At 37.8% G+C, this 10,102-nt stretch overlaps 1 protein-coding gene across 1 annotated transcript; it reads right to left on the bottom strand.

Moving 5' to 3' along the window:
• Positions 1-243: 243 nt before the first annotated feature.
• On the bottom strand, positions 244-1,740 carry Iqcf2 (IQ motif containing F2). The gene is made up of 2 exons (XM_078041128.1): positions 1,639-1,740; positions 244-618 (listed from the first exon to the last, which is right to left on the bottom strand). The coding sequence occupies exons 1-2, from the start codon at positions 1,738-1,740 to the stop codon at positions 244-246; spliced, it is 477 nt and encodes a 158-aa protein (XP_077897254.1).
• Positions 1,741-10,102: the final 8,362 nt, after the last annotated feature.

Here is a 10,102-nt window from a genome sequence, read left to right as displayed (position 1 = left end):
GTCAGGGAAGACTGGGACTTCTGTTTCTATTTTGACAACAGAGTAAGCAGCACAGGACCATTTCCAATCCAATACAGGGTCAGTGGACACATGGAGGAAACTCCATTGAATTTTTTTCCAAGGGAGAACAAGCAAGACCCAAGTCTCAAGGTTCCAATTATCTGGGGATACCATAAGACAGACCAAGACCAGGTTAGATGTTTACTGGGGTCAGGAGACACAGTGCCCCTTTTCTGCCAGTCTCTAGTTGTTGATGATCTCAATGTGGAACTGCAGGTGAGTGGAGGTGATCACACAGTGGCCCCGGAGGGAAGCACATGTCTGGCAGTTGTGGCATTGCCAATGGCACTGAATGACATAAATGGCATTGAGCACCTGGCAGTATCGCCAGTGGATGCGCCACATGCGAATCAAAGACTGGAGCTTGACCACTGCTCTCTCTCTGCATGCAAAGTCAATCAGTGCCGTCCGTCGCTTCCTCTCTGTTACCCGCATAAGTATGGTCCGCCACCAGCACTGAATGATCCATGCCCTGAGGGCTGCATGCTGTAGTGTCCTGCGCACCAGGGTGCCCCGCCACCAGGCCTGGATCTTGATGGCTTCCTTTGTTTGCTTTTTCTAGATGGAGATAAGAGAGACCACTCAGGGAACGTTGTCAGGGGCCCGGATCCTCTTTCCTAATGTCAGCTTGTCATCCCTTCAGCCCTTTCTTGGAGAGTTCAAGGGAATTAGCAGGACACCAACCAGGAGCCAGGAGACCTGGTTGGGATCTTTCACTGCCACTCGGGGACCTCAGCCTCAGTCCCAGTGTCCTTCTCTTGACTACCTCACTAGTGAATAGATCAAAACAGTGAGCAAATAGAGAGGTGCAGGGAGGAGGTGAGGGACTTTGTTTCCATTCATCTCTTCAGGACTTTTTGGGTTTGAGGTTGGCCTCCCAACACGTCAGCCTTGTTTTTCTTTGAATACTTCCTATCTCAAAACATATTGGCTGAGTTTTCTCTGCCACAAGCGAGCTTTTTTTTTTTTTTTTAACATTTAGTTTTTAGTTGTAGGTGGACACAATACCTTTATTTTATTTTTAGGTGGTGCTGAGGATCAGACCCAGTGCCCCACACATGCAAGGTGAGAGCTCTACCCCTGAGCCACAGCCTCAGCCCATACTGTCATATGTTTTCAGCACCTTCACCATATAATGTGTCTCCCAGTCTTCCTATATTTGGAACATTCTACCATCCAATTCAGGTCCTCACATTCCTGCTTCTAGCCCCTGCATCCTTTGACGGACGCCATTCTTTCCAATTACTCTCTATGCCACAGAGCCAGACCCAGAGAGCCCAGGTTAATAAGGGGACAGATGGGAAATGAGCCAATATTGAGTTGATTGCTGGGTGGTTTATACTCTGGATCCATAAGAGGCAGAATCCCACACCCTCACGTCATAAATGGTCTGGATTTCTCTTAACTGTGTGGAATTCTACCCACCTTATCTGTCTTTTTCGGTGACTTCTTCTTTTTTTTTTTCTTATCTTTCTTCTTAGTTTTAGTTGAAATGAGACGGCCTCCACTCTGTCACGCAAATAAAATGGGAAATGCATCCATTAGTTAAGACTGCTGTTTCTTTCTATGGCTCGGTACACAGGCACGCACGGCTGCAGTGTCCTTTTCCCCACCCAAGATGTGTAAGGTCCAGGGTGATGACCCACATATCCCTTCACCCCCGTAGGAAGATCTGACCATGTATCTTACACAAAATTTAATCCCCATGGCCTGTCTCTAGATGGTTCAATTGTCCTGATTTTTCTGCTCCTAAGGCCTAGCCACTCGTAATATGAGTGAGGGGAAAGCTATGAATTCACAATTGCATTATGACATAGGGATTAAGGTATTGGCCCTAGAGTTGAGTCTTCCTCAGAATAAAGTCTTCCATGGGAACAAAAACCTTCTGTCTACTGCTCTGTCAAGAGATGTGCCAGAGCTCAAGATGGAAAAATAGGGAATAGCCAGGGGTCTTTTAATGTGAAGTTCATCCACAGTTCTCACTGGTGATCAGTCACAGGACAGAGCAGGAGGAACTGTGGCCACATATCTCCAGACACCTCTCCACTTCCTGTCTTGCCTTGACTCAAGCTTCGGTCCCTCGCTCCACCTTAGGAAACTAGAAAAAGATGGACCAGATGAATCTAGAAAGCAGTAAAATGAAGTTTAAAAAAACTTAAATGGCACAAACAGCAATGAGGAGTAGAAAATACATTTAAAAGGCAGTATTTTGAAAAGACCAGTATTAAAAGAGAAATAATCTTAGAAACCTGGGTGATCAAGAAAGAGTGGAATGCAAAAGGCAAAAATAACCATAGGGAGATTTAAATTAATATAAAAGAATATTATGGTTACATTTGAACACTAAGAGATAATGATTTCCAGGCAAAATGTCAACTTCCAACATTAACTGAAGAAAATGTGCAAAACTTAATTATTGAGAAGGCCATTAAAAATCCACCCTTAATAAGGCATCAAAACCAGATAGATCCAATCCGAATGTCCAAAACTTATCAATTTAGATATTTCCAATCCTCAAATTACTCAAAGCTATTCTAAAAGTTAACATTTCTGTTAAGCGTTTTTTGGGGAGCCAGTGTTAATTTCCTAAAACGTCATGCTGGAATTTTGACTATGCATAAAGTTCATAGAGTTGGGGAACAAAGGCTATCTTTTAGGATAACAGAGTTTTTTTCCTTCTAAGAACGTGGACTGTCTCCATTTGTTTAGAAATTCTTTTGTGTCCTTCTGTCAAGTTTTAGAATTTTGTCTGTGAAAGTCTTAATTAATTATTATTATTATTATTTTTTATTATGCTGGGCACTGAACCTAGGCCTTGAGCATGTTGAACAGGTGCTCTGTCTTTAAGCTCCAGCTCCAGATCTATTTGCAATTATGATTTACATTCCATAAAACACACCCTTTTATGGGCAAAAGAACTAAGCAGACACTTCTCAAAATAAGAAACACAAATGGCCAAAAAATATATGAAAAGTTGTTCAACAACTCTAGCAATCAGGGAAATGCAAACCAAAACTACACTGGAATTTTATCTCGCTCCGGTGAGAACGGCAATGATCAAGAACACAAATAATAAATGCTGGCGAGATATCGGGGGGGGGGGGAAAGATACAATGACACATTGTTGGTGTGGGACTACAACCTCGCTGGAAACCAGTATGGAGAGTCCCCCCAAAATAGGAATGGAACCACCATATAACTCAGCTATCCCACTATTTGGTATTTATCCAAAAGAACAAAAATAAGCATATTGTAACGATACAGCTGCATCCATATTTATAGAAGTACAATTCACAATAGTTAAATTATGACATCATCCCAGATGCTCATCAGTAGATAAATGGATCAAGAAAAATGTGGCATATCCACACAATGGAGTTTTACTTAGCCATAAAGAAGAATGAAAATAATGGCATTTTTCAGTAAATGGATGGAAATTGAGAACATCATGCTAAGTGAAATAAGTCAGACTTAGAAAATCAAGGGTGGAACATTTTCTCTCATATGTGAAAGCTACAGCAAAATAAGGGAAAGAAGGCAGTGCGGGGAGATAGAGAAAATCAGTGGAGGAGAGAATGAGAGAGAGGGAGGAAGGATGGGAAAGGGGAGAAAATATGGAATGTATTTAAAAAATTCATGCTATATGCATGTATAAATGTACCAAAGGGAATTTCATCTCTGTGTGTATATAGAAAATACCAATAAAAAAATCAATAAATATGGGGCTGGGGTTGTGGCTTAACGGTGGAATGCTTGCCTTGCTTGTGTGAGGCAGTGGGTTTGATTCCCAGCACTGCTTATAAATAAATGAATAAAACAAAGGTCCATCAACAACTAAAACAATATTTTAAAAAAATCAGTAAATAAGAAAAAGGCAGGTCAGTAAAGGGGGAAGAATGGGAAAAGGGGGAGGGGAAAGAAAGGGGAGAAGGGGTGGAAATCAAATTCCTTGCATGTATGATTTTGTCAAAGTAAACCCGAATGCTATGTATCTCTATAATGAGCTAATAAAAAATTTTACCATTTTAAACAGTAGAATTTAGTGGGTTTTTTTTTTAGCATATTCACAGGTTGTATAACTGTTATTCTTATCTGATTCCAGGACGTTTTCATTTCCCTCCAAACAAATACTATACCTATCAGTAGTCAATCCCTATTGTTCCCATATCTCCTCTTTGAGTTCCTGGTGACCGCTAATCTACTTTATGTGTCTATAGTTTTGCTTATTTGGGGGTATTTTACATGACTAGAATTGCACAAATGGCCTTTTCTGTCTGTTTTCTTTTGCTTAGTATGATGTTTTCAAAGTTTATTTATATTGTAGCAAGTATCAGTACTTCATGACTTACTATTGCCAAATGAGATTCCAAATGATATACATTATTCTGTGTATCTGTCTGTCCATTCATGAGCATTTGGGTTGTTTCCACCTTTAGGCTAAACAATGCTGCTATATGCATATGTGTACAAGTTTTTGTGTGGCTATGTTTCATTTCCCTTGGGTCTATATGTAGAACTTCTGGTCATTTGAGGAACAGATGCACTGTTTTCCATAGTGACTACACCATTTTACATTTCCGTTAGCTGTGTATGTGGGTCCTAATTCTTTCATACACTTGTCAGTACTTGTTATTGACTTTTTGGATTAATTATCCTACAGGGTGAGGAGAAGTTCTTCCTGATGTTTTTATTTTTTTGGACAAGTCATGATGTTAAATATATTTACATGTGCTCATCAGACATTTGTGTACCTTTGGAGAGATTTCTATTTAGGTCCTTTGCCTTTTTTTTGTGTGTGTGTGTGTGTGTGTGGTACTGGGAATGGAACCTAGGGGGCTCTGTATCATCACTGAGCTACATCCCTTGCTCTTTTTATTTTTTTATTTTGAGGCAGGGTCTTGATAAGTTTCCCACATTGGCCTTGAACTTGCAATCTTCCTGCCCTAACCTCCTGAACAGGTGGGATTACAGGATTGTGTCACCATTCCTGGCTCCTTTGCCCATTTTTAATTCAGCTATTATTCTTTTTATTATTGAGTTGTTAGAGTTCTTTATTCTAAACACATCTATGGTGTGCAATATATTTTTTTCCATCCCGTTGGTTGATTTTTTTCTTTTTTCACTGCTTGGAGAGTGTTGTTTAAAGTGCAGAAGTTTTTAATTTTATGAACTCCATGAAGTCCAATTTATCCATTTTTTTCTTTTGTTCCTTACGTTTTGAGAGTCATATCTAAGAAACTAATGCCTAATCCAAGAACATGAAGATTTACACCTCTGAGAGTCTTATAATTTTAGCTCTTATGTTTAGATTTTTGATCCATTTTAAGTTTTGTGAATAGTGTGGGGACAGGTTCAAATTCATTCTTTTGCATGTAGATATCCATTGTTCCAACAGAATCTGTTGAAAAGATCATTCTTTCGTTAAATCATTCATCATTCATCATTGAATGGACTTGGCACCCTTGTCAAAAATCAATTGACCAGGGCTAGGGTTGTAGCTCAGTGGAAGAACACTTGTCTCGCACCTGTAAGGCCCTGGGTTTGATTCTCAGTACCACATAAAAATAAATAATTAAAAATAAAGATATTGGGTCTGGAGTTGTGGCTCAGCAGTAGAGTGCTTACCTAGCACATGTGGGGTGCTAGGTTCGATCATCAGCACCACATAAAAATAAATAAATAAAATAAAGTTATTGTGTCCAGCTACAACTAAAATTTTTTTTTTAAAAATAAAGATATTTAAAAAAATCAATTGACCATAAATACATGGGTTTGTTTCAGCGTCTCTATTTCATAAATCCATATTTATGCCAACCACACTATATTGATTATTTTAACATTGTAAGAAGCCTTGAAATTGAGAAGTGTGAGCCCTCCAACTTTGTTTTCCTTTTTCAAGATTGCTTTGGCTGTTCTGTGTACCTTGAGATTCCATATGCATTTTGGATCAGTTTGCCAATTCCTACAAAGAAGTAAAATTCTACAAAGAAGCTGGAATCCTGATAGGGATTTCCCTGAATCTGTTGATCAATTTGGAAAGTAATGTCATCTTAAGTCTTCTAAACTATGACCACAGGATCTCTATAAATATGTTTAGTTCCTAGATTTCTTTCAGCAACGTTTTGGAGTTTTCACTGTAAAAATCTTGCTCTCATTTTGTTAATTTTTTTCCCTAAACATTGCATTCTTTTTGATGCTATGGCAAATGGAATTGTTTCTTCAGTTTCATTTTTTGGATTGTTCATTGTTGTTGAATAGAAAAACAATGTTATTTGTATATCAATAAAGTTGCAACCTTGGATTTTTTTCCCCTAATCTGGATGCGTTTTATTTAATTTTGTTGATTAAGTGTACTAGTTGGAACCTCCAGTACAATGTTGGATGAAAGTGGTGAAGGTAGACAACTGTGTCCTACTCTTGATCTTAGAGTGAAATCTGCCAATACTTCATCATTAACTATGAGGTTAGACTGGACACAGTGCTACACGCCTATAATCACAGTGATTTGGGAGGCTGAGGCAGGAAGCTCTCAAGTTCAAGGACAGCCTCTGCAATTTAATGAGACCCTGCCTCAAAATTTAAAAATATCAAAAAGGGTTGGGTTGTACCTCAGTGGTAGAGTGCTCCTGAGTTCAGTCCCCAGTGCCACACACATATTCACATGTGTGTGCACATGTGTATACTCATACACACACACACACACACACACACATACATACTTACAATATTAGCTTTGAGTTTTTGTTGGTGTCTTTTACTAGATTGAGGAAGTTATTTTATATTGTAGTTTGTTGAGAGCTTTTACCATGAAGGGATGTTAGATTTTGTCTAATGCTTTTTCTGTATTTTATATTAAAATGTTTGTGTTTTTCATTTACAAATAAATGTATACCAGAGACTTGAACAGCATTCTCTCTAAATCTAAGGGGTTTTAATGCTGTCTTTTGGCTTAATAAACATTTGCTTGCCTAAATAGCTCCCAAATTGTGTGGATTATTAAAAGTGGCTAAGTAGGGGCTGCAATTGTGGCTCAGCAGTAGAGAACACTCACCTAGCACGGGCGGGACCCGGTTTTGATCTTCAGCACCACATAAAAATAAAAGCATTGTGTTGTGTCCATCTACACCTAAAAAAATAAATATTTTTTAAAAAAATGGTTAAGTATACAAAAACAATTTTTGTTTGCTGTTTTGATTTACAGGACTATATGAGTCAAATTGAAATCTGTTAAGTGTCTTAGAAAAAAAATCTCTTTTTTGTCTTTGTCTTTTATTAGTTTGATTACGTGTCTAGGTGTGAATATGTTTAAGTTTATCCTATTTGAATCTTGTCAAACTTCCTGTATAATTTTGTTTTTATTAAACTTGAGAATTTTTTTGTCACTATTTTTTTGAACATTCTTCCCCTTTCTCCTCATCTTCTCTGGGCACTTCCATCATGTGTATGTGAATAGGCTTGAAGGTATGCCACAGGTCAGTTAGGCTGTTAACTTTTATTCATTCTTTTTTTTTCTTTTTATTTCTTAATCTGGATGAGCGTGGTGGTACATATCTGTAATCTCAGCTGCTCTGGAGGCAGAGGCAGGAGGAGCCAGCCCAAGTTCAAGGCCAACCCTGGACAATTTAGTGAGATTCTGTCATAAATCAAATAAAAATAGGGTGTGTGTGTGTGTGTGTGTGTGTGTGTGTGTGTGTGTGTGTGGTCTCCATGGCAGAATGCCCCTGGGTTCAATCCCCAGGACCGGAACAAAAATGCCCTTGATTCTGATCCTTCGTCTGAATAATCTCAACTGGCCTAACTTCACAATCACTAATTTTCTCTTCTGCTGTTAAACTCCTTTGGTGGGTTTTTCATTGTAGTTATTGTACTTTTCAACTCAAAAAGCTATTTGTTTCCTTTTAATAGTTTCTGTATCCTTAGACATTATTTCATTTAGGTTTTTTGAACGTATCTGAAATAGTTGACTTAAACTCCTTGTCTAGTAAGTCTAACATTTGTTTCTTTTTCTTTTCTTTTTTTTTACTGGTACTGGGAACTGAACCCAAGGCCTCACACATGCTAGGCAAGCACTCTATTACTGAGCTACATCCCAGTACTATTTTGTATTTTGTTTTTGAGTCAGGGTCTCACTAAATTGCCCAGGCTAGCCTAAAACTTGTGATCCTCCTACTTCGGCCTCCCAAATAGCTGGGATTACAGACATGTACCACTATGCCCAGCCCAATATCTGTCCTTCTTAGGGAGTGATTTCTGTTGGTTGCTTTTTCATTCCTTTGAATGGGTTACTTTTTGTTTCTTTACATGCTTTGTGATTTTTTTGTTGTTAGTGGTGTTGTTGTTGTTGTTGAAAACAGGGCATTTAAAATAACATAATGTGGCAACTCTGGAAATCTAATTTTCTTCTATCCCTGGGTCTTCTTCTTATTGCTACTTATTATTGAAGGTATGGTTTGTTTGTTTAGTGACTTTCTGAAATAATTATGTAAAGTCTATATTATTTTTGTGTGTGAGGCCACTGAAGTCTCAGTGTATGGTCAGATAGTGAATGGACAAAGATTTTCTTAAACTTCTTTTTTTTTTTTTTTGAGAATTTTAACATTTATTTATTTTTTCTTAGTTCTCCGCGGACACATCTTTGTTGGTATGTGGTGCTGCTGAGGATCGAACCCGGGCCGCACGCATGCTAGGCGAGCGCGCTACCGCTTGAGCCACATCCCAGCCCCCTTCTTAAACTTCTTGAGACAATCAATCTCCTAGTGTTTGCCGAGGACCTCTCCATGTGAGCTGGGGTTTACCTTCAATACTCAACAGGAAGATTACAAAAATGCCTAAGTCTCATTTCTTGCCTGCACAGACCCTCAAGTTCAGCCAGAAAGGAGAGTCTAGAGTCTTTTCAGGTCTTTCCTGAGCATGTACAGGAAAGTCTTGTGGACTTCTGGATTTCCAGGAATATGTAAAACCATTTCCAAGCTTCTATGACATATCATTATTCACTTTTCCCTCTTTAGTTTTTTAAAAGTATTTTTTAGTTGTTGATGGATCTTTATTTTATTTATTTATATATGGTGCTGAGGATTGAACCCAGTGCCTCACACATGCTAGGCAAGTGCTCTTCCACTGAGCTACAACCCCCAGCCCCTCTCTTTAGCTTTTGATTAGTCTACTTTATATGTGTGTGTGTTTATGGATATACAAATGTATAGATACATGTTTACATGCATATATGTATATACATGTATATTCTGTTATATTTTATTCATTCATATTTCTATTGACAGACACATAGGTTGTTTCAATATTTTGGCTATTTTAAATAACCATGCAATGAATGTAGGGGATGTAGATATCTCTTCAAGATATTGATTTTATTTCCTTTGGATATCTCCTGAAATGGGATCTGGGTCATATGGTAGCTCTACTTTAAATTTTTTGAGGAATTTTCATAGTATTTTTTCAAAGAATGGCTGTCCCAATTGACACCCCAATTTCTACCTCAGTGTAAAAGGATTCCCTTTTCTCTACATTCTTTTTTTTATTATATGATTGATGACATGACACTTATTATCCCTTGTCTTTTTGAAAATAATAACCCAGGCAGATTTGAGGTAATGGTTCACTATGGTTTTTGGTTTGTATTTCTCTAATAATTAGTGATGTTGAGCCCATTTTTATATTTCTGTTGACCATTTATGTACCTTTTTTTGAAAAATGTAATTTCAGACCCTGTGTCCATTTTTGAGTTTTGACTTTTTTTTTTTTTTTTGGTTATTGAGTCGTATAATTTCCTTATACATTTTGGACAATAATACTTCATCAAATGTATAATTTTCAAATATTTTCTCCTGTTCCATTGGTTGCTATTTAATTTTCTTGACTGTATGCTTTGCTTTCTAGAAGCTTTTTAGCTGGACATAGTCCTGCTCAGTTGTTTTTGCTTTGGTTTCCTGTGCTTTTGGTGTCATATCTAAAAAAAAAAAAAATGTTGCCAAAACCAATGTTGATGTGGTTTTTTATGATCTATGTTTTCTTCTAAGAATTTTAT

Source organism: Ictidomys tridecemlineatus, chromosome 3, assembly GCF_052094955.1.
Source record: "Ictidomys tridecemlineatus isolate mIctTri1 chromosome 3, mIctTri1.hap1, whole genome shotgun sequence".
NCBI lineage: Eukaryota > Metazoa > Chordata > Mammalia > Rodentia > Sciuridae > Ictidomys > Ictidomys tridecemlineatus.
Note: the sequence above shows the minus strand (reverse complement) of the source record. Positions and strands in the feature narration are given on the sequence as shown.

Excerpts from the sequence above, each read along its gene's own strand:
- Iqcf2 (XM_078041128.1), bottom strand. The coding sequence starts at position 1,740 with ATGGTCAGATCTTCCTACGGGGGTGAAGGGATATGTGGGTCATCACCC. Across the intron at positions 619-1,638 it reads CTGCAGCCGTGCGTGCCTGT|AAAAAGCAAACAAAGGAAGC; the intron begins GTACCGAGCCAT and ends ATCTCCATCTAG.